Source organism: Silurus aristotelis, assembly GCF_946808225.1.
Source record: "Silurus aristotelis genome assembly, chromosome: 17".
NCBI classification, from domain to species: Eukaryota; Metazoa; Chordata; class Actinopteri; order Siluriformes; family Siluridae; genus Silurus; species Silurus aristotelis.
The window spans coordinates 1764478-1789534 of NC_139590.1; the positions used below are offsets into that span (position 1 = coordinate 1764478).

General features: G+C 42.5%; 1 protein-coding gene across 2 annotated transcripts; it reads left to right on the forward strand.

The window, feature by feature from the left end:
- On the forward strand, positions 1 to 24840 carry LOC310740352 (branched-chain-amino-acid aminotransferase, cytosolic-like). Of its 2 annotated transcripts, XM_083567033.1 has the most exons (19): positions 1 to 191; positions 285 to 323; positions 2160 to 2257; positions 2354 to 2420; positions 3064 to 3155; positions 3408 to 3512; positions 3664 to 3731; positions 4597 to 4693; positions 10898 to 10972; positions 11437 to 11637; positions 12139 to 12249; positions 12362 to 12481; positions 17114 to 17277; positions 18969 to 19111; positions 21022 to 21107; positions 22213 to 22353; positions 22835 to 22909; positions 23018 to 23271; positions 23478 to 24840. In XM_083567033.1, exons 1-18 carry the CDS (start codon positions 104 to 106, stop codon positions 23060 to 23062), a joined length of 1815 nt encoding a protein of 604 aa, XP_083423159.1. In that variant the 5' UTR covers positions 1 to 103; the 3' UTR covers positions 23063 to 23271; positions 23478 to 24840. The 2 variants fall into 2 exon arrangements, with proteins under 2 accessions (XP_083423159.1, XP_083423158.1); XM_083567032.1 differs by lacking the exons at positions 1 to 191; positions 285 to 323; positions 2160 to 2257; ... (3 more) ...; positions 3664 to 3731; positions 4597 to 4693 and adding an exon at positions 8953 to 9069.
- The last annotated feature ends 217 nt before the right edge of the window (positions 24841 to 25057 follow it).

The window sequence follows — 25057 nt, forward strand, 5'->3', positions numbered from 1 at the left end:
GTGTGTGATTGCGGAAGCAAAACAAAAATCACCTGACTGTCAGTCTGTAGGACAGTGTTTCAGTTCCTATCAGCAGGTTGGTGAAGAAGCGAGCTGCAGAAACATGGCAAGCGCACAGAGGTACCAGGACAAGGTGGTGATCGTGACCGGGGGTTCGAAGGGGATCGGGAGGGGCATCGTCAAAGTGTTCGGTAAGTTCCTGCTGATATGGAAAGGAGAAGATTAAAAGTGATAAAGAAAACGTGGCAAAGTTATTGGAGTTATTAAAATGTGTGATTTTGCAGTGCAGAACGGGTCAAAAGTTGTTTTCTGCGCCAGAGGAGGTAAGAAGCGTCTTATATACATATTTATATATCATTTTGGAAAGTTACTTTTGTTTCCATGCAACAAACTAAATCTATAAACACACGGACAGTTTGTATCTCTAAACATTCAGCTGAAATACTTTGCTGTTCCTCTTGAGATGTTCTTCAGAGATGTTCTTCACTAGTTGGAGATGTTCTTCCTCATCCCAGAGCAGTTCAGTAGGATTGAGGTGCGGTGACTGGGCAGGTGGTTCCATGATAGATATCACTCCAGACGTCTGTCTGCTCTCTAAATAACACTTACAGAACTCAGACTCGCGCTTCTGCTCATCGTCTTGTCGTACGGTGAAGTCGGTTCCTATGAGCCGCAGTCCAGACGGAACTGCATGGTGATGAAATGTGGAATGGGAGACATTGGTTCAGGATTCCTTTCACTTTGTGGAACTTCATTGCTCGAAAACAACCTCAAATAATGAAGCTTTCACCTCCATGTTAGACTGTGGGGGGGTGAAGGAGTCTGATCACATCTTCTCTCCAGTTCTGGTGAAAATCCTGTTCATCAATGAAACTATTGTCCAAATGAGGTGCAACAGTTGCACAAATAGTTCTTTATTATTAGTTTTTTTCTGTAATGAAATACTGCCTCATTTGCATAACTGCAGACCCACTCAGCTGGATCTAACCCAACTTGTTCACTTGCAAACTCGGAATTCAGTGCAACGTGTAGGGTGAGGAAATCATTACGGTTCATTATGTAATTAGAGAATGAAGATTATTAGGAAGAGATTTACGTAAACACACGGTGCATTGTATAGAAGTCAAACCATTATTTTGTACTTCAGACCCGTAGTGTCACAGAGTGAGGGTTTGTGTGGAAACGATTGCGTTCACTTGCATGGAGAGAATCGAGACAGTGGCCTTTTTATCAGACATGTCGAGCGCTGGATGTCGCAACAGGAGGATTGCGACACGTAGGGAAATGGGGGAAGGAAACGTGACTCGCGCTGGTCCAACGGCGTGAACACGCCCAGACAGGTTTGGGTGGTTGTGTGCTGGTGTCCGAGCGACTTCAATGGCGTGAATGAGACGCCGCATTGTTTGGGACACGTTTTTAGGAACGTTTGGCAGCAGTGCAGCACTTGTAGTTTATTCAGAGTGTCGATCGTGGCATGATGGGCCGTCGTGGAGTTTTACTCGGAGTGGTGCGATAAACAAAAAACCTTGAGAGACAGAATGTGGGTAGAGACTCCTGGCTGATAAAAGGAGGTCAAAGGAAAATGATTTAGGATACAGTCACTAATCAGTCAATTATCACTCTTTAGAACAGAGGTGAGCTGAGTAACATCTCAGAACACGGGCAAAACATTAAACCTTGAGGTACACCAGCCGAAAGATCACGTCGGGTTTCTCTTTTCTCAGCCAAGATCAGAATCTGAGAAACGACAAGAAAAGAGCATTGTAATGACATTTTCAGGGTGTGATCTACTGTGTGTGTGTGTGTGTGTGTGTGTGTTTACTCTTTACTGTGAACAATCCCCCCATATTAAACTGTAAGACTCGAGAACTGACTTTGGACTCAGATTGCACATCTACTACACCGAGGAGTCACATGTTTATGCACACACACACACACACACACACACACACACACACACGACCTTCAGGTGTGACTGATCACATGACCAGGAAACGCATGTGTTCTCTCACAAATTTCAATCATATTTTATTTTCTGTGCAATTCCTTTCTATTAGAGTTGCGTTTATTTTGTACGGAATTCCCACAGCTGATGATTGGAAGTGATTCGTTTATTGTAATATTGAAATGTAAAGGATTTCTTTTTCCCCCCGCACAAGTGGAAGCAGGTAAACGTGTGGAGGACGAGCTGAACAAAGCCGGACCGGGTTTGTGTCACTTCGTGTTATGTGACATCTCTAAAGAAGAGGAGATTAAGGTGCGTCTCACAAATCCATCGTCTTTAACTGCGTTATTCGTAGTGTTTATGTTTGATTTTTGTGTGTGTGTGTGTGTGTGTGTGTGTTTTCTTTAGATGCTGATCAACACGACCGTCGAACGCTTCGGAAAAATCGACTGTCTGGTGAATAACGCCGGCTGGCGTAAGTGTCCGACTTCACGACTTTACTGTTTACTTACACACCAACGCTGCTGAACTCTGGGCTCTGATTGGCCGGCTCGTATTGATAGATACATCATTGTTTCTATAGTAACGGCTCGTTCGCAGGGGACGTACAGTCTGAATTTTATGTTAACGGATTTAAAAAAAAAACAGAGATACTGTATGATGAGGTTTATGGGAGGAGTCTCCAAGTTCCAAGTGTAGGAGGGAAAAAAAATAGGAAAGTTTTTGGACACCTGGAAGTTTGTGGACACCTGACCACATTTATACTCCATGTGCTGTTATAATGAGCTCCACTCTTCTGGAAAGATCCACTAGCTGTTGTGGAGATTCGTTTAGCCACAGGAGTGAGAAGGTGAGGAGGCTTGGGGTGCAGTCAGCGTTCACATGGAGATCTATAGCAGAAGATCTTCCACACACTTCCAACCCATGTAAAGCAGATCTTCATGGAGCTAGTTTTAGGATCATTTGGGGGATAATTGATCTGATTCATGATTGAGATTAAATGGAGAACAAGTAGATTGTTGTTCTTCTTATCTCACTGTCCCGTCATTGTGGATTTTCCTCTAACAGCACAATGTGGAGATTTAAAAACGTGTAACGTGATGGTTCTCTGTGCTCAGATCCTCCTCATAAACCCACGGACGAGACCAGCGCGGACGAGTTCAGAGATTTACTCAACCTGAACCTGATCAGCTACTTCCTCGCGTCCAAGGTGAGACGTCTGATTGTCCGATCCGGTTTTTACTCGTTTGCTTATCGGACAGAAACCATTTAGCAACGATGTACATGTTTTTTAAGAGACACGTTACTTCGGTTTACGTGCAAGAAACTCTGTAAAAAGGTTAAAACACACAAGAACTGAGTGGAAATTAGCGTAAAATTGCGAATTTATACTAAATTCCTGCAGAAGGGTAGAAATCCCTGTTTCTGATCAAAGGCTGTTTGTGTTTTCTTTCCTGGTTAGTTTGCTCTTCCGTATTTGAGGAAGACTCAAGGCAACATCATCAATGTCTCCAGTCTGGTGGCGTCGATCGGACAGAAAGACGCCGCCCCGTACGTCGCCACCAAGGTGCGATAACTCTTAAAATGTGATTACAATCTCTTTTAATCTCTCTTCAGGGAAATAATTTCCATTTTAACGTCAAATTTACATCATAAACAACACATGCAAATGCTCCACTGCGCTGGGAGTCGGTGTAATGCTCATGCTTGTCCATTAGGGGGCGATCATCTCCATGACCAAAGCCATGGCTGTTGATGAAAGTCGCTATAATGTGAGAGTGAACTGGTAAGTTCTGACTCTAATCACTTCTCTCCCTCCTTTTCTTATTCCTTTACTTTTTTCTTAGAAAAACAGACATTTTAAGTTAATTTCAGTTTATTCTATTATTCTATAATGAACCCTGTGACTGTGTGTGTCACACTCACGAGATCCAGAACAGCACAAATTCATACCCACATCGGCGGATTTTCTGAAACGCTGAAGGCAATAATAATAATCCTTAATAATCCCAGAGATTACGATCAATTCAACAGGAAAAGGAGGCAAACAGAAATAATGAAAGTGAACACACCCTTAGGTGACAACATTTATATATATATATAATTTAATAATCCGATTTTATTGTATTTTTTTGCTTAATTCTTGATTTCGAAAGATAAATACTTTGCAAACAACCAAAAAAAAAAGAAGAAGTGAAAACATTAATAAAAAGAACATTCATGCAAAATATAACAGAAAGTTTTCTTGTTTTACTCCATTTTTTACTTCAGAAATTACAAACAAACAAACGAATAAATAAAAAGTAAACGAGTAAGAAATGTGAACAAAAGAAATAATTTGTTAAATAAATGAATAGAAGAATAAATATTTACATTTGAATTGAAACTTTAACTGAATAAACAATAATTGAACACCTTCTTTAATGAAAGTTATTAATGTTGGTATTTGTGTATTAGTGTGGACTCGTGCACTCTGACTGTCATGTCCGCTTTCATCTCCTGGCGTCTCGTGTCTGAACACCTTCCTCCTCTCCTCTTCTGTGCTGTTCCAGTATATCAGCTTTATAAATCGCAGCTCAGATTGAGCATGTGATCAGTCTAAAGTTCATCTCTTTATTTATGGTTGGATTATAATCATTATTATTTGGCAGCTTTTCCCCCGGGAATGTGATGACGCCTCTGTGGGAGGAACTCGCAGGTCAAACACCCGACGCAGCCGCCGCCATTAAAGAGGGAGAGAACGCACAGGTACCATCATAGGGGGGAGGGGGGGGGAGGGAGAGAGGGGGGGGGAGGGGGAGAGCGAGAGAGAGAGAGCGAGAGAGAGAGAGAGAGAGAGAGAGAGAGAGAAAGAGGCAGACAAAGAGAGAGAAAATGAGAGAGAGAGAGAGAGAGAGAGAGAGAGAGAGAGGCAGACAAAGAGAGAGAAAATGAGAGAGAGAGAGAGAGAGAGAGAGGCAGACAGACAGACAAAGCAAGTTATAAAAATAGACGAATAGGCAGAGTCAGAAAGAGAGAGAGAGAGAGAGAGAGAGAGAGAGAGAGAGGCAGACAGACCGACAGAACAAGTTATAGAGAGACAAATAGACAGACAGAGCAAAATATATAGACAGAAAAAAAGAGACAGACAGAGACTGAAAGAGCGAGACATACAGAGCAAGACAGAGAGAGAGAAAGAAAGACAGACTGAGAGAGAAAGAGAGACAGAGAGAGATAGAGAGATAAACAGAGACACGGACAGAAAAAATTTATTCATTGTTAATTATCATATTAATTATTTATTCATTTGGTATTTGTTTATTTAGCAAATCTGGTTAAACCTGATTAGCCTTAATAATTGGTATGAAATTGTAAACGTGTGTGTGTGTGTGTGTGTGTGTGTGTGTGTGTGTGTGTGTGTGTGTGTGTGTGTGTGTGTGTGTGTGTGCGCTCGTGTGTGAAGTCAAGTTAAGTTTATTTCTAAAGTGTTTTTACAATGGACATTGTTTTAAAGCAGCTTTACAGAATTTAAGAATTAAGGTGAGCGAGGTGCATTTATCCCTGTGTGTGTGTGTGTGTGTGTGTGTGTGTGTGTGTGTGTGTGTGTGTGTGTGTGTGTGTGTGTGTGTGTGTGTGGTAGCTGTTTGGCCGGATGGGTACTGAGGAGGAAAGTGGACTCATGGCTCTGTTTTTTGCTGCTGATGCCACCTTCTGCACGGGGATCGACCTCCTGCTGAGCGGAGGAGCCGAACTCAACTACGCCTTCAAAAGTCAAATCCCTCACTAATGTGGAACCTGCAAATGTCTCTGAGGCCCGAGGCGAGAATCTCCTGCTTCCTGTCCGAGACGAGTCCTTTGTTTACTTGTTTGTGACAAAAACCACAAAAACGATAATTTCCTAATAATACTTTAATACTTTAATCCGAACAGGATGTAATACGCTCTGGCTGATTAATGATGATTTATTAATACATATTTTAATGTACTGAATTTTATTTAATTGTGCAGAAAAAAAATCTCCAACATTCCTGTGTGTGTTTGTGTTTGTGTGTGTGTGTGTGTGTGTGTGTGTGTGTGTGTGTGTGTGTGTGTGTGTGTGTGTGTGTGAGAGAGTGTGAGAGAGTGTGTGAGAGTGTGTGAGAGTGTGTGAGAGTGTGTGTGAGTGTGTGTGAGTGTGTGTGAGTGTGTGTGAGTGTGTGAGAGTGTGTGAGAGTGTGTGAGAGTGTGTGAGAGTGTGTGAGAGTGTGTGAGAGTGTGTGAGAGTGTGTGTGAGTGTGTGTGAGTGTGTGTGAGTGTGTGTGAGTGTGTGTGAGTGTGTGTGTGCCTGCGTGCGTGCGCACGCGCATCATTTTTACCTGAAATAAATAAATTGTGGAAATAAAATAAACACATGAATCAAAAATATTTTCAGTCTCATATCATTAATAAATATAATAATTTATACAAAATAACATTGAATTATTTACAATATTAAATTATACCTACAACTATGTATATATAAATTACATATACAATATTAAATATATTTATTTAGTAATGTTAAGATAATAAAAATAGCCTTTATTGATTTATTTGATTTACCATTGATTTGGTGACTTTTATTTATTATTTTATTTGATCTGTTATAAATCTATTAGTAATTTTATTTATTTATTTGCACATTTACTGATTTCTTTTACTTTATTTATTTATATAACTACAACTTTTTTGTTTATTTTGGGGTTTTTTGCATATAAATATATATTTAAAATTGTATTATTGAGTTTATTTTATATATATAAATTTTTAGTTTTGTAACTATTTTATTATTGATTATTTATTGATAACTATTTAATATATCAATTATATATTGATATAAATATATTATATATATTAGTTTTTTACTTTATCATTAACTTTATTTACTAATTTTATTAATTTATATGACTGTATTGAGTTTCATATGTTTTACTTTATTTATATGATTATAATGATTTTTTTTTTATTTGCACGACTGTTTATTTATTTGACAATTTATTTATGTTATTTACTTTTGTTTATTTATAAAGAGGTACTAGTTTTGGTTAATAAATAAGTTTTTATGATCAGGTCTCTACACAAACACGTTGCAGGATTATTTATATGCTTGTGCTATTTTTGTTTGTTGCGCGCCGAATGCGCATACTCTGCGTAAACCGGACGCAACTTGGCGCGACTCGTTCCGTCCAATCAGCGAGGCGCAAGAAGTCCACTGCCGCCTCCGCCCGACCAATAGGAAGACGCCCTGGTTAACTCGTTTGACTCTTTGAGTTATCCAATCACATGTCAGGAAATCGACACACCTCCCACACATTTTATATATATATATATATATATATATATATATATATATATATATATATATATATATATATATATATATATATATATATATATATACACATTTTATATCAGATGCATATTTATATTACTGCTTTATTTAAAAATCTAAAAAACAAATATTAAATGGAGAATACAAACAAAAAACTATTCAAATTATTTACAGTCAACACACACACACACACACACACACACACACACACACACACACACACACACACTGGGTGTGTCTAAAACCGACTTCCTTTATTGTGACTACACTAGGAGTCACTCAGACTGCACTTTCTGACATCTAAACCATGTTCCTGGAGTCTGTGATAATCAATTAATCAATCAATCAATCAGTCTGATCAGCTGATGTGCAGCACTTCCTGATTTCAGATCACACTCATTATTAATGTCATGATCAAACATTATAACTCAAATTTTACACACGTTCATATTCGGTGTTTAAATACTAATCTAACGTGTAGAATATTTACATTCAGGAACGTGTGTGACGTCTCAATCGGATCAGTCTCAGATGGACGTGGACACGACGTCATACCTGCTACACCCCACGTAGTGAGTTTATAATGAAAGATAAAGTAAACTCGAAAATGATGAAGAAGATGAATTTATCGTTATGTATAAATTCAGTGCTGAATCGATTTTCTAATTGTTTTAAATTCTTTATTTAATGTCAATGAATAAATCCATCTGGTTTCCACTGCATGTTGTGGTTTCTGCTCCTTATTCCTGACTGAGGGATGAAGCATTAGGAGTTTTCTCATTAAGACTCCAAAGCTTTAAAACGAGCTTAAAAAATAACACATAAACTACATAAACTCTGCAGCATAATCCATCATCTGCTCTTACATTCTTACATTTCAACCTTATATTATATAATATTTATATGTTCTGCTGTTTAATGTGTATGTGGAAGAATTACAATAACGTTTGAGTTGACTTGAGTTGAGTTGAGTTGAGTTGAGTTGAGTTGAGTTGAGTTGAGTATCACTGTCAATGATACGATCTAAAACTGATATAAAGGGTTAGGGTTAGGTGCAATCTTTTGTGAGTAAATACACACAGATGAAAAAGGAGGAGGAGAAGAAAATAAAGGAGAAGGAAGAGGGAAAGAAATAGAAGAAGAAAAAGAAAAAGAAGAAGTAGGAGGAAGAAGAAAAAGAAGAATTATTATAAAGAAGAAGAAAAGGAAGATGAAGGAGGATGAGGAGGGGGAACAGGAAGAAGGAAAGGAAGAGAAGAAGAAGAGGAAGAAAAGAAAGAAAAAAGAGGACGAGAATGAAGAGGAGGAAGGGGAAAAATAAGGAGAAGGGGAGGAGAAAAAGATAATGATGATGAGGATGATGATGATGATGATTATATTGATGATGATGATGATGATGATGATGATGATGATGATGATGATGATAATAACAGTTGAACACATTGGTCTTAGTGAGTAAAGCTTCTGGTGCCTACACAAACATGACGGTATTATCCATATTAAAAAGAAATTAAACAAAAAAACAACATCTTATTGATCTTCCTCAGGACCAAGGCTGAGAACATTGAGAGACCAGGTAGAGAACCAGGTAGAGAACTAGGTGGAAAACCAGGTGGAGAACCAGGTAAAGAACCAGGTGAAGAACCAGGCCCCTACCGAGCTTTACTTCACTGCGATTTGAAACGCACATTCTTCTCTACACGGAAACACAAACCCGGAACGTTGAAGAAGGCGGTGTTTGTTTCCAGCCGGTGAGGTTTCGGTGTGAATCGATGTCATGGCAGCTCTTCGGACGGTAAATTCAATCAAACCTTTTATCCGCGCGCGCGTTTCTGCGTTAATAATTAACATCTGCACATTAAAAGTGTCTCTTTAATCATCCTCCGATTCTTTAGCCCCAGACTGAGACTTTACAGCTGTCTGGAGGTCAAACTAATACAGAAACCAGCTAAAAATAATAATAAATAAACTTAGAAGCGTTTTAAAGACGCGTCACAGCCGATTTCCGTGCGAAGTGTTTGTTTGTTTGTTTGTTTGTTTGTTTGTTTGTTTGTTTGTTTGTTTGTTTGTATATTTTCTGTATGTTATTTAGCTTGAATATAGATCAAGGTGTTTGCATTCCCTCCAGACAAACCTGAAGTGCAGGATGTTTGCTGATCATCAGCTTTCTGATGCAATATTCATTTCTGGCACGTTTGTTTAAAACTAATAATAATAATAATAATAAAATCATGTGACCTTCCCAAGCTGGGAAAGACGACAAATATTTTATATTTTAAATTAATGCATTATTTGTTTGTTTTTAGAGAAAAGCAGTTTTAATGTGTGCTCAAAAAAAATCGCCCGATTGTTGTCATAGTCTAATTAGCATACGCAAATGCATCAAGATTCTAGTGACGTCACAGTCTGTTAGATGATTATTAAATTAAAATCTGAAAAGACACAAAAAAAATTTCAAAAGAAAAAAAAGGAAAGAAAGCGGTCAGTAATTAACCATTTGAAATAATTGTGATTATTTTGGTGATTAAATGGTGATCAGTGATTGGTTGTGAGGGATAGTGGTGAGCTGTGATTGGTTGTGAGGGATAGTGGTGAATTGTGATTGGTTGTGAGGGATAGTGGTGAATTGTGATTGGTTGTGAGGGATAGTGGTGAATTGTGATTGGTTGTGAGGGATAGTGGTGAATTGTGATTGGTTGTGAGGGATAGTGGTGAATTGTGATTGGTTGTGAGGGATAGTGGTGAGCTGTGATTGGTTGTGAGGGATAGTGGTGAGCTGTGATTGGTTGTGAGGTATAGTGGTGAATTGTGATTGGTTGTGAGGGATAGTGGTGAGCTGTGATTGGTTGTGAGGGATAGTGGTGAATTGTGATTGGTTGTGAGGGATAGTGGTGAATTGTGATTGGTTGTGAGGGATAGTGGTGAGCTGTGATTGGTTGTTCGTGTTTGTCAGTGGTTGGTTGTAAGGGTCTGTAATGTCAAGGGCTGCAAGATAATGCGGAGAGTACAGGGAAATCCGGCAGCAGAAAAAAGTGTGCGTCCCAAGTCATCTAAGGCATGAGAGCATTTTATATTAAATACAACAAAGAAAACTGTAACCTGGAAGTGATGTACAATGGTCAGTGATTGGCTGTGCGGCACAGTATTGATGAGTAATAGATTAAAAACATTTTTTTCCCACAAATGAAAATTCCAGTGAAAATCCAAAACACGGGTATTAGTAAGATTCCGGGGGAAACAGAATTAAATGCAGAAAAAATGATGTAAAATGAAAGTCTTGTTTAAATACTGAGAACTTCATAACATCAGGACAGAATCAAATCACTATGAAAACACACACACACACACACACACACACACACACACACAAACACGGATTAAAATGCATGCTAAAATCTAGCAGTGGTATGTGACCGCTAAAGCTTGACCCTTATGTCATGTGACCTCTTTTTAACAACTGTAACAACACACACACACACACACACACACACACACACAAACAAGTGTCACCTTGACTGAGATTGGCGTTGTTGTGTATTGTGTTGAACTGATCTGAGAGCCACGTTGAATAAAGAAATAATTCTCTCTCTCTCTCTCTCTCTCTCTCTCTCTCTCTCTCTCAGACATTATGTGCACGTTTCCTGCAGTCTCTCCCGATGCGTTCGGGATCTCTACGCTTCGCCAGCTCCTCTTTCAAGGTAACTTTGATGAACAGAGACGTAACTCGATCCCTCAGCTCAGTTTTCCCCCCCGGCTACGCCCCCTGCTGGCGACAGAACTCGCATGACGAGGGTTTTTCTTGCACTTTTAGGCGGGGTTTCTGTTTTATAGGGTACATATCCGAGCTGTTCTGGAATTTCTCTGAACTTTTATACTGATTTGTTTCTTTATTTTTTTTATTTCTTTATTTTTATTTTTTGCTCTTCCACACTCTGCAGCACTCTGTTCATTTTCCTGTCCTCCCTCACTGCTCTTAATTTAAAGAAATTTTTCATGTTTGTCAAACGCATGCAACAATCAATCGTGCTGAATAAAAAAAAAAAAAGCCCTGTGTTTTCTTCTATATGTCTGCTTTTACTTTCACCCCTTTGTCTTTTGTCGTCTGTCTCCCCCCCCCCCCCCCCTCTTTATTTCTCCCCCCTTTTCGTTTTCCCCGAGCCAGGCTGCGGATCTGACCATCGAGAAGAGGCAGACTCCGAACCCCAAGCCCGACCCCTCTTCCCTGGGCTTCGGGAAGTATTTCTCTGATCACATGTTGACGGTGAAGTGGACGGAGAAAGGAGACTGGGAAGCTCCTGAGATTAAACCCTTCCAAAACCTGTCTCTGCATCCGGCGTCCTCTGCCCTGCACTACTCCATCGAGGTGCTGTTACTCATTCAGCTCACAACGTCATAAAAAAAAATGGGGTGATTCTATTGTGGGTGTGGCCAACACACACACATACACACACACACACACACACACACACACACATACACACACATACTACAGCTGACTGATGAATAGATACAACATGACCTATGGATATATGATATCTGACCTAAAGATGACCCATCAGACAAAATGATAATTGGGATGGATAGATGGATGGATGGATTGATCATTTTTTTTTCTATCCAAGCTTATCAGATAGAAAAAAAAGTTGTGTTGTAAATAGAAAGGTACAAAGTATAAGCTTAGGTGTGTACATACTTATGGAACTGGGAACTGAATCCCCAAGTGTTTTTAGTACTTTTTCCCCACTTGATTTTTACATGTTGTAATTGAGAACGTGTACACTTTAGATCCACTGCAGATCTCAGACGCCTGATTGTTTCTAGTGCAGACTGGATTTGATGTGTGTGTGTGTGTGTGTGTGATTAGTTGTTCGAGGGGATGAAAGCCTTTCGGGGAGTGGATAATCAGATCCGTCTGTTCCGGCCAATGCTGAACATGGAGCGCATGTATCGCAGTGCAGATCGCTGCTGCCTGCCTGTGAGTCTCTCTCACACACACACACACGCGCGCGCACACACACGCGCACGCACACACGTCTTATTACAGAATGTAACACATGCTTGGTTTTGAAGTTCTGGTTTCTCTGCAGTTGTTTAATAAGAGTGAGCTGCTGGAGTGCATTAAGAAGCTGATCACGCTGGACCAGGAGTGGGTTCCGTACTCCACCGACGCCAGCCTTTACATCAGACCCACCTTCATCGGCACCGAGGTGGGAGATCTGCTGACCCGCATCAATACCACAGAACCACAGTATCATTACGATATGATGATCCCATTATTCTTACCACAGTGTCATAACGCCATCACCACCACCACCACAGTGTCATAACGCCATCACCACCACCACCACAGTGTCATAACGCCATCACCACCACCACCACAGTGTCATAACGCCATCACCACCACCACCACAGTGTCATAACGCCATCACCACCACCACCACAGTGTCATAACGCCATCACCACCACCACCACAGTGTCATAACGCCATCACCACCACCACCACAGTGTCATAACGCCATCACCACCACCACCACAGTGTCATAACGCCATCACCACCACCACCACAGTGTCATAACGCCATCACCACCACCACCACAGTGTCATAACGCCATCACCACCACAGTGTCATAACGCCATCACCACCACAGTGTCATAACGCCATCACCACCACAGTGTCATAACGCCATCACCACCACAGTGTCATAACGCCATCACCACCACAGTGTCATAACGCCATCACCACCACAGTGTCATAACGCCATCACCACCACAGTGTCATAACGCCATCACCACCACAGTGTCATAACGCCATCACCACCACAGTGTCATAACGCCATCACCACCACCACCACAGTGTCATAACGCCATCACCACCACCACCACAGTGTCATAACGCCATCACCACCACCACCACAGTGTCATAACGCCATCACCACCACCACCACAGTGTCATAACGCCATCACCACCACCACCACAGTGTCATAACGCCATCACCACCACCACCACAGTGTCATAACGCCATCACCACCACCACCACAGTGTCATAACGCCATCACCACCACCACCACAGTGTCATAACGCCATCACCACCACCACCACAGTGTCATAACGCCATCACCACCACCACCACAGTGTCATAACGCCATCACCACCACCACCACAGTGTCATAACGCCATCACCACCACCACCACAGTGTCATAACGCCATCACCACCACAGTGTCATAACGCCATCACCACCACAGTGTCATAACGCCATCACCACCACAGTGTCATAACGCCATCACCACCACAGTGTCATAACGCCATCACCACCACAGTGTCATAACGCCATCACCACCACAGTGTCATAACGCCATCACCACCACAGTGTCATAACGCCATCACCACCACAGTGTCATAACGCCATCACCACCACAGTGTCATAACGCCATCACCACCACAGTGTCATAACGCCATCACCACCACAGTGTCATAACGCCATCACCACCACAGTGTCATAACGCCATCACCACCACAGTGTCATAACGCCATCACCACCACAGTGTCATAACGCCATCACCACCACAGTGTCATAACGCCATCACCACCACAGTGTCATAACGCCATCACCACCACAGTGTCATAACGCCATCACCACCACAGTGTCATAACGCCATCACCACCACAGTGTCATAACGCCATCACCACCACAGTGTCATAACGCCATCACCACCACAGTGTCATAACGCCATCACCACCACAGTGTCATAACGCCATCACCACCACAGTGTCATAACGCCATCACCACCACAGTGTCATAACGCCATCACCACCACAGTGTCATAACGCCATCACCACCACAGTGTCATAACGCCATCACCACCACCACCACAGTGTCATAACGCCATCACCACCACCACCACAGTGTCATAACGCCATCACCACCACCACCACAGTGTCATAACGCCATCACCACCACCACCACAGTGTCATAACGCCATCACCACCACCACCACAGTGTCATAACGCCATCACCACCACCACCACAGTGTCATAACGCCACCACCACCACCACCACAGTGTCATAACGCCACCACCACCACCACCACAGTGTCATAACGCCACCACCACAGTGTCATAACGCCGCCACCACCACAGTGTCATAACGCCGCCACCACCACAGTGTCATAACGCCGCCACCACCACAGTGTCATAACGCCGCCACCACCACAGTGTCATAACGCCGCCACCACCACAGTGTCATAACGCCGCCACCACCACAGTGTCATAACGCCGCCACCACCACAGTGTCATAACGCCGCCACCACCACAGTGTCATAACGCCGCCACCACCACAGTGTCATAACGCCGCCACCACCACAGTGTCATAACGCCGCCACCACCACAGTGTCATAACGCCGCCACCACCACAGTGTCATAACACCGCCACCACCACAGTGTCATAACACCGCCACCACCAGCACTACAGTGTCATAACACCACCACCACAGTGTCATAACACCACCACCACAGTGTCATATCACCACCAGCACTACAGTGTCATAACGCCATCACCACCAGCAATACAGTGTCATAACACCACCACCACCACCACCACAGTGTCATAACACCACCACCACAGTGTCATAACACCACCACCACAGTGTCATAACACCACCACCACCACAGTGTCATAACACCACCACCACCACAGTGTCATAACACCACCACCACCACAGTGTCATATCACCACCAGCACTACAGTGTCATAACGCCATCACCACCGCCACCACAGTGTCATAACGCCATCACCACCGCCACCACAGTGTCATAACGCCATCACCACCGCCACCACAGTGTCATAACGCCATCACCACAGTGTCATAACGCCGCCGCCACCACAGTGTCATAACGCCGCCGCCACCACAGTGTCATAACGCCGCCGCCACCACAGTGTCATAACGCCGCCGCCACCACAGTGTCATAACGCCGCCGCCACCACAGTGTCATAACGCCGCCGCCACCACAGTGTCATAACGCCGCCGCCACCACAGTGTCATAACGCCGCCGCCACCACAGTGTCATAACGCCGCCGCCACCACAGTGTCATAACGCCGCCGCCACCACAGTGTCATAACGCCGCCGCCACCACAGTGTCATAACGCCGCCGCCACCACAGTGTCATAACGCCGCCGCCACCACAGTGTCATAACGCCGCCGCCACCACAGTGTCATAACGCCGCCGCCACCACAGTGTCATAACGCCGCCGCCACCACAGTGTCATAACGCCGCCGCCACCACAGTGTCATAACGCCGCCGCCACCACAGTGTCATAACGCCGCCGCCACCACAGTGTCATAACGCCGCCGCCACCACAGTGTCATAACGCCGCCGCCACCACAGTGTCATAACGCCGCCGCCACCACAGTGTCATAACGCCGCCGCCACCACAGTGTCATAACGCCGCCGCCACCACAGTGTCATAACGCCGCCGCCACCACAGTGTCATAACGCCGCCGCCACCACAGTGTCATAACGCCGCCGCCACCACAGTGTCATAACGCCGCCGCCACCACAGTGTCATAACGCCGCCGCCACCACAGTGTCATAACGCCGCCGCCACCACAGTGTCATAACGCCGCCGCCACCACAGTGTCATAACGCCGCCGCCACCACAGTGTCATAACGCCGCCGCCACCACAGTGTCATAACGCCGCCGCCACCACAGTGTCATAACGCCGCCGCCACCACAGTGTCATAACGCCGCCGCCACCACAGTGTCATAACGCCGCCGCCACCACAGTGTCATAACGCCGCCGCCACCACAGTGTCATAACGCCGCCGCCACCACAGTGTCATAACGCCGCCGCCACCACAGTGTCATAACGCCGCCGCCACCACAGTGTCATAACGCCGCCGCCACCACAGTGTCATAACGCCGCCGCCACCACAGTGTCATAACGCCGCCGCCACCACAGTGTCATAACGCCGCCGCCACCACAGTGTCATAACGCCGCCGCCACCACAGTGTCATAACGCCGCCGCCACCACAGTGTCATAACGCCGCCGCCACCACAGTGTCATAACGCCGCCGCCACCACAGTGTCATAACGCCGCCGCCACCACAGTGTCATAACGCCGCCGCCACCACAGTGTCATAACGCCGCCGCCACCACAGTGTCATAACGCCGCCGCCACCACAGTGTCATAACGCCGCCGCCACCACAGTGTCATAACGCCGCCGCCACCACAGTGTCATAACGCCGCCGCCACCACAGTGTCATAACGCCGCCGCCACCACAGTGTCATAACGCCGCCGCCACCACAGTGTCATAACGCCGCCGCCACCACAGTGTCATAACGCCGCCGCCACCACAGTGTCATAACGCCGTCGCCACCAGCACTACAGTGTCATAACGCCATCACCACCAGCACCACCACCACCATAGTGTCATAACTGGTGGGGCATTAATGGGAACATTAAAGAAGGTTCTTTAAAAAGTAACTAAAAAGTTACTTTTAACAGTAACACATACCTTTTTGGTGTAAATAATCAACAAAGTAACAGAGTTACTTTTTGAATGAAGTAACGAGTAATTGTAACTAGTTACTATTTTTTAGTAACGAGCACAACATTGGCCACCACAGTGTCATAACGCCACCACCACCACCGTGTCATTACAATATCATTATGATGTCACTACAATATCATTGCTATATCACCAACATGATTAGCCCACTGATGCTAAGTCGCTAGTCCCAGAACCGTGTTTGGCATGTTGGTGAATGTAAAGCGATTTTTGGCATCGTATCTGCTACACTGACCGTTTTAGTTCTCTTGTATCTGATTTCTTAGCCTACTTTAGGCGTGTCCCGAGCAAACCACGCCCTCTTGTTTGTCATCGTGGGGCCGGTGGGGCCGTACTTCGCTACAGGAGCCTTCAATCCCGTGTCTCTGCTGGCCGATCCTCGATTCGTTCGGGCCGCTAGGGGCGGAGTCGGGGCGTACAAGATGGGCAGGTGAGAGGCCAAAGAATATTTCATATTTAAATAAATCATTAACCTTAAACACAAAACAAAGCTTTTTATTGGAACAAATTAATTTACACACTTTCTAAATGTTCTAATTCTTTTTCTGGGTGATCATTTAATCACTTTTGGTTTATTCTTGTTACATTTTTGCAATATTTATCTCATGATTCTATTAATTTATTTATTTTTTACATTTTACATTTTTTCCCCCTCACACATTATTTTTTTCTTGACCTTTGGCTTTTTTCATTCTTAAAACTTATTTCTTTATAACTTTATATATAAAGTTATAAAGAAATATGTTTTTATTGGTTGACCACAAACACAAAAATCTGCAGCTGGAGGTACTTGTATATTTCTCAAGAACCAGTATGGTGCAAACACACACACACACACACACACACACACGCACACACACGCACGCACGCACGCACGCACGCACGCACATTTGAAACTACATGTTCACATCTTGTAAAAGAGAGGGATTAAACCGGGTTAACGTCTGAATGGTGTGATGTGGATTGAGAAATATTTTTCCACTGGTTTCATTTCCACTGAAACGGTCAGATTAGTGTGAAAGCAGAAAGCGTTTAGAATGTGTGTGTGCTCACCATCTGTGTTCAGTTTCACCGGTTCTCTGAGGTTCTTGCTTCCCACGAGAACATGCAGCAAATCAGCGAATTGTTTCTGATTAATTCCTTCTCTCTGGTGTGAATGAGTAGAACAGAGAGCAGTTATCAGTTACTGTCTGTCTGTCTGTCTGTCTGTCTGTCTGTCTGTCTGTCTGTCTGTCTCTTTTTTTGTCTGAGTCTCAGACAGATTCAGTCTTTCCCTGTGTCCATCTATCTGCATGTCTGTGTTTTTCTTTTTGTTTATCTTTCTGTCTGTCTGTTCGTCTATTTGTCTGTGTCTATCTGTATGTCTCTGTCTATTTTTTTTTCTTTGTTTTGTCTGCTCTTTTTGTCTGTTTGTCTCCCGCCCTTTCTTTCTTTTTTTCTCTCTGTCTCTGTCTGGATGCCTTTCTTTCTATTTATCTGTATATGTCTGTCTGGGTTTATCTGTATGTCTGTCTGGGTTTGTCTGTCTGGGTTTATCTGTATGTCTGTCTGGGTTTATCTGTATGTCTGTCTGGGTTTATCTGTATGTCTGTCTGGGTTTATCTGTAAGTCTGTCTGGTTATGTCCTGTTCTTTCCATCTCTCTGTTTCTGTCTCTTTTCAATCCTACAGGTTCTGTATCACATTAACACGCACTTGTTTTTGTGAAATTGATCATAAATACGATTCCCTGTTGAACATCCCTGCTAACTGCTAACTCCTGCACAGCGCTGGTAATGCAGCGTTGGGCGTCAACCTTTTGTTTTGTAAAGCCGAGGGCTTTGTTTACTGTAATAACTGACTGTTTTAACGACTGTTTCAATGACGTCAGTGACCAAAACCTGAGCTTAAATCGCTTTAATGCGATTAGTGCTTTAGGGCCGAACACTAGTTGTCCAGGTAAATGGCACGTTAGCAGATGATTCAGTGAACACGTGTCTCCAAATCTATAAAAGTCTCCACACGTGGACAGACGTCTACGTTCACAAACATTGATACATTTCTCATATACTTCCAGGAAGTTTGATCCGAGCAGATAAAAATGACCAGTCGTTTTCATGGTGTGTGTGTGTGTGTGTTTCAGTAATTATGGCCCCACTATAGCCATCCAGAGTGAGGCGGTGAAGCAGGGCTGTCAGCAGGTGCTGTGGCTGTATGGCGACAAGGAGGAGATCACCGAGGTGGGCACCATGAACCTATTCATCTACTGGACCAATGAGAAAGGAGGTGAGCACACTCCATCTTTCTCTCTTTATTCCTTTGTATGTGTAAAACACTACACACAAAAACACATGGGTCTGAAAAACGTGGAAATTTCTGTTGTAAATGTTTTGGAATTTGTCTCAGTGATGTTCACTATCACTTCAATCATCTTCCTGACTTCTCACATGTCCAGGAGGTCCTGGTGTTTATTCCTCACCTGAATGTTCAGATTTTTTTTATCTAAAGGTAAGATTATACATTGCTGTTTTTCTCAGAAAAACATGAAACATGTAAGTTGGGTATTTTTGTCATCTGATTTCCATTCGACTAAAGACAAAATGGCACAAAATTCAATATGGTGCTTCTTTGGTATTTCTTTGGTTCAGACAGACAACAAATCAATTTATTTAAATGTCTTCTGACTTCTAACAAGCCTTTGAAGGGCTGTCAATGTACGCGCTAATAATGCGTTAACGCAAATGAGTTTTAACGGCACAAATTTTATTACGGTGCTATCAACGCAGCACGCATTTCTGTGATCGTTTTGATCAAAAATACAAATAAATATAAAAGGCTAAAGATTATAGAAAATAAAGGCTCAGATATATAAAAAAAAAAAACTCCACCGGAAAAATTACTTTTAATCGCCAAACATTTGTTTTACTGCTGCGTCTCAAATCAGCTCCAAAATCCACTATGATGCAACACATCCGGCGATTAAAACCGTCCGTGTGGAAACGTAGCAAAAGTTCCGTTTTATGTCCTGATTATTTACGTCATTTAAAACACCATCATTACTGTAAAACATTTACAAGAACATTTTGTCTTCATGCTCCATGTCCATGTAATAAACATACATTTGCATAAAGCATCAATATCTATCCATATTTATTTATATATGTGTAAATATAATGTGTGTAATAAAAAAAAATCTATCTGTAAGCAATGTTTTTGCCGTCCCTATACAGCCTAACACGCACGCACATACACACACACACACACACACACACACACACACTGCCAATTTTCCACCTTAAATTAATAATGTCACCTTTTCTCTTTACACACTCGTCACCTTCTCTTTACACGAGTGTGTAAAGAGAAAAGGTGACATTATTATTTCCAGGTGAAAAATGTGTCACGTTACAGCAGCAGATAAACAACTTTAAAGCAGCAGAATCGTCTGTCTGTCTTCCTTTTTTCGTCTGCCAATTTGTTTCTGTCTGTCTGTCTATATATCTGTTCTTCCATCAGTCTTCTTTGTCTGTTTATCTGTGTATATGTCTTTTTATAGATCTGTCTATTTATCTGTCTGTCTGTCTGCTCGGTCAGTCTCATCTTTGTGTCCTGTCCGTCATTTTATTGTTTATTCGGCGTCTGTCTATCAGTCTGTATTTAAGCATCGCACATTCCTGACCCTGTGATGACAATAAAGCTAAACGTACTTTAATGTCTGCCTGTTACTCGGAGACGAGAGGAGACGAGAAGAGAAGAGATGTTGCTTTATTTTTTCTGACAGTAGAGCAGCTGAGCGACATCACACCATCACAGCACTCCTCCAAGTTTTCTTCGCTTGCACCGTTCCTTCTTGTTGTTTGATTGATGTGATCCTCTCAGAGCTTTGAATACGGTGCCTTTTGTGAAACGTATTTATTTTTTTATTCTACTAGAATTGCTGAATAAGGGGGCAGAGTCAATGCAAATACATTACGATTGTACTTCAATGAAACCACCAACCAACCAACCACCAACCACTTCAGAGCCTGAACTCAAGTGAACAAGTTATTTAGGGGAGGAGGAATTACATTCAGCGACTCAGAAACATCCTTATCATTTACTGGGTTTTAATACTTGTAGGATTGTTCGGTGTTCTGGTTTGTAATTTAAAATGATCTTCGAGATCATCTGATCGCCCGTGTTGCATCTGTCTGCAGAGCGAGAGTTGGTCACTCCTCCACTAGATGGCATCATTCTCCCCGGAGTCACCAGACAGTCTCTACTGGATCTGGCCAGGAAGTGGGTAAGTGATGTAGAGGAAACGGGAAAACAGGAGATTGATAAGGGAACATACACACACACACACACACATACACACACACTTCTGCACAGTCGTAAACACTCATTGTGTTGTTTTAAGCATCTCATTTAAATTCTAGAAAGAAATCCTCTTAGTAGTTCTAACTCATTTAGATGCTTTGCGTCCATTAAAGCAGTTTTTTCCTTCATTGTAGAACATAAAATAAAAAAAAAAGTTTTTTCCTTCATTGTAGAACATAAAAAAAAAAAAAAAAAAATGCACTGGCTGTCAAAAGTGTGGAGACTCGCACATGAACGTGGAATTTTAATGGTTTGGGGTTGTTTCGGAGCAAAAAAGGTTCCGGAAAATGAACTGACTCCTGAACCAACATGGCTCCCATTTCATACTTCACCACCCTGCAGTTCTGTCTGGAAATGTATAGATTTGTTCGGTCAAAGGAAATCTTCTGTCTCTAACACCAGACCTACACCCAGCTGTACACAGGTGACATAGTAACGAAACAGGAAGTAGCTCTTGTGACATGACCATAATAAATATTTCATATATATCTGTGAGATTTCTGTAGCATTTACTTAACATTATTTGCAATTACATTATTCGACTTTTTTTTTGTGTACAATTCTGTGTACGACCGATATTGGATTTTAATGCTACCGATAGCTGGGTCGGATCGTACTTGTCGATAATCCAGTCATCGACTTGTGCTTTTTAAAGTGGATACTGGATAAAAAACACTCCATGTAAAATAGTACTGAACTTTATTACAATGATAAAAAATATAATTAATAATTACAAAATGAAAAATAAATATAAAATAGCGCTCTCCGTGCAGCGTGCAGTCTCAGCACGTGGAGTCAGTGATTCACCTCTAGAGGGCACACTCGAAATGACAGCGGACCGGAAGCTGAAAAATCGGTATGGATTATTGCTGATTTACTTTAGCAATCAGTTTTTCGGTGCCGATTATATCGTCCGACCTCTAATCCTGTGTCGTATTAGCATGTTTGTGTGCAGCGTGAATATGTTCAGGGGTGATAGTGTTGATTGAGTGTGTGTGTGTGTGTCTGTGTGTGTGTGTGTTTTACAGGGTGAGTTTCAGGTGACTGAGCGGACACTAGTTATGAAGGAGCTGCTGGACGCTCTGAAAGGTGGCCGTGTGTTGGAGGTGTTTGGGGCGGGGACGGCGTGTGTGGTGTGTCCCGTCGGCAGCCTGCTGTATAAAGGACAGGTGAGACTTTAACGCTTCATGACAAAAAAGTGTCACCGTTGTAGAACGTTTCTTAGAAATGGATGGAATGTGAAGCAAATCAGTGAAGCCTGAGAAGCAGCCATGTGCTGAGGGTTACTCTGAACATCGTGCTCCCTCCACCATGCTTCATACTCAGTCAGAGCACTTGGAAACATTCTCCAGGAGAATCAGTGTTTGTCGAAACCTTGAGCTGAGATCAGGTTGGTTTTGGTCTAGTCAGAGCAGGAACCTTTTCTCCACATGCTTGCTGAATCTCCAGTGGCAATTTCTTTTCCAAGTAACTGCTATAATAAATAACTGCTAATAACTTCATAAATCCCAGCTTCAATCCCCTTCTGGCTTCTGGCTCCTTCAGAGTTCCTCTTGGCCTCTTGTTTGCTTCTCTGGCTTCTCGTCACCTGATTTCACTAAAAGGTCATGTGCAGGTTCTCAGCTTATTATTCCTTCTTCTTTTGATCAGCACTTTGAAATCCCGACCATGAAGAACGGCCCTGAGCTCGCCACCAGGTTCTACAAAGAGCTCACCGATATGCAGGTAGGTCAATTTACCCCAGATGCCCTCCCAGCACACACACACAGACACACACAAACATTTTATATATATAAATGTGTGTGTGTGTGATGGTTTGTTTTCCTCCCACAGTACGGACGCACAATGAGTGACTGGGCTCCAGTCATCGTTGCTTAAACGGAGCTGCAGTTCCTCCAGATGTTTCTCGTCTCACGTTACGGACTGTAGCTTCGTTCTGTCTGATGTTGTGTGTAGGAACTTGCTCAAAAACCATTATTGTTCTAAAGCAACCCATTTAGTGAACAGTCCACTGGAAACCTGTTACTAATTAACTGTTAAAAAAAAAAAAAGTAACAAACTCACCATCACCATCAACAAACACCACCATCACAATCAACAACAAACACCACCATCACCATCATCAACAAACACCACCATCATCAACAAACACCACCATCATCAACAAACACCACCATCATCAACAAACACCACCATCACCATCATCAACAAACACCACCATCATCAACAAACACCACCATCACCATCATCAACAAACACCACCATCACCATCATCAACAAACACCACCATCACCATCAACAAACACCATTAATAACACTAGACGCCACTATTAACAGATACCACCTTCATATAAAAACATCATTAATAACCACCACTGTAAATTCCACCAACAACAAACCCTACCAATAATAACCTCCATCAACAAACACTACCGTCAACAAACACCACCATCTGTAACCCCCATTATTATGAAGCACCACCAAGACCCCTCTAATGTACTTCAATTCTGTTGATCAGTGCAGTGTGTAGCAATAGAGCAGCTGTTTGGTTTAAAAAAATTATGCAAAAATCACTTTTATAGAAACATCATAAGGTGCAATAACGATTTTTTTTGTTTTTTACATTTTTTCTCCTTTGAAGCCACGAACACAACCGTCTGTGTTTTCCTCCAGCAGACAAGTTACTTAAGTCCTCCATCTTACCATCACTAATATTATCATCTACCTGTTGATGGGGTAAAGAAAAAAAAATATTGCCACCCTTCAGAACAAAAATAGCTATTTAAAAAAAAAAAAAAAACAGGTCTGGTGACTGATGTTTGTTCAGGACATTGCTTTTAGTTAATGGGGGGGGGGGGGGCAATGTACACCCCCCGCTTCCCCCTCCACCTTTTACAAAAAATATTGGCACCCTTCAGTGATTTTTATTTTTTATTTTTTTTTGAGACCTCATCCTCACACAACCCTAAATGTATATTATAACTTTTTTATTTTAGTTTTAAATTTAGCAAAATTCTCCTGCTGCATGAGATGGAGGTTAAATGAAGGGTGCCAATATTTTATTCCTGAGCCTCCTTTACAAATATTATAGCCAAGAAAACAAACGTTCGTTATAGGACAAAAAAATATATAGGCAAAACTATGACGTGAACATAAAGGGCGGAGTCGAGCGGTGATCATTGTGAGCGATTTTATTGAGTGAGAGAGAGAGAGAGAGAGACAGAGAGACCACTGGAGGACAAGACACCAGATAATGTTCTTGATGTTCACGTCAGGTGGACGGGTGATGCAGAGACACATGATGTATAATGGATTATATACGACGTGCTTAGAAATCTTGAAAATATTGTTACTATGTGATGAAATGTGCATCTTTAGCGATGTTGAATTACTCAAACACTCCCATGACCGCTTTAATGTAAATCATGAGGAAGATGTGGAAGATGATGATCTTTCATTGCTGCACTCACTTCCTGTGTCTGTTACAACTCGTTTTATTTTTATTTTTCCCTCCCAAGTGCCTGATGGGTGTTTTAGACGTCTGGGTTTTAGTTTAGTTTTGCTTCATGGTCTTTATGTTGAGTTCGATCAGATCGGCTGTTACACTTCATCATGCTCTCATTGTGTAGTTTTTACAATAAAAGTCTATGAACATTGGCAGTTTCCATTGGAAATATGTTCCTTGTGTGACATTTCTAAACTCCATTCCAGATTTTACATCCGTTCCCTGTTTGATGATTTATATTCTCGATTTTCTTCTTATTTCTAATTGTAGCGGGGTGGAAAAAGCCAAGAAATCATCTTAAGACATACAGATAGTAAAATGTTATCATTCTGAGCCAAAATGTTTCTTGTTTTGAAATGTTGCTCCTA

What these genes read in the sequence shown, in the direction of transcription:
- LOC310740352 (XM_083567033.1), top strand. Translation starts at nt 104, where the DNA reads ATGGCAAGCGCACAGAGGTACCAGGACAAGGTGGTGATCGTGACCGGG. An exon ending in GGGCATCGTCAAAGTGTTCG is followed by an intron (nt 192 to 284) that starts GTAAGTTCCTGC and finishes GTGATTTTGCAG; the next exon opens with TGCAGAACGGGTCAAAAGTT. An exon ending in GCCTGCTGTATAAAGGACAG is followed by an intron (nt 22,354 to 22,834) that starts GTGAGACTTTAA and finishes TCTTTTGATCAG; the next exon opens with CACTTTGAAATCCCGACCAT.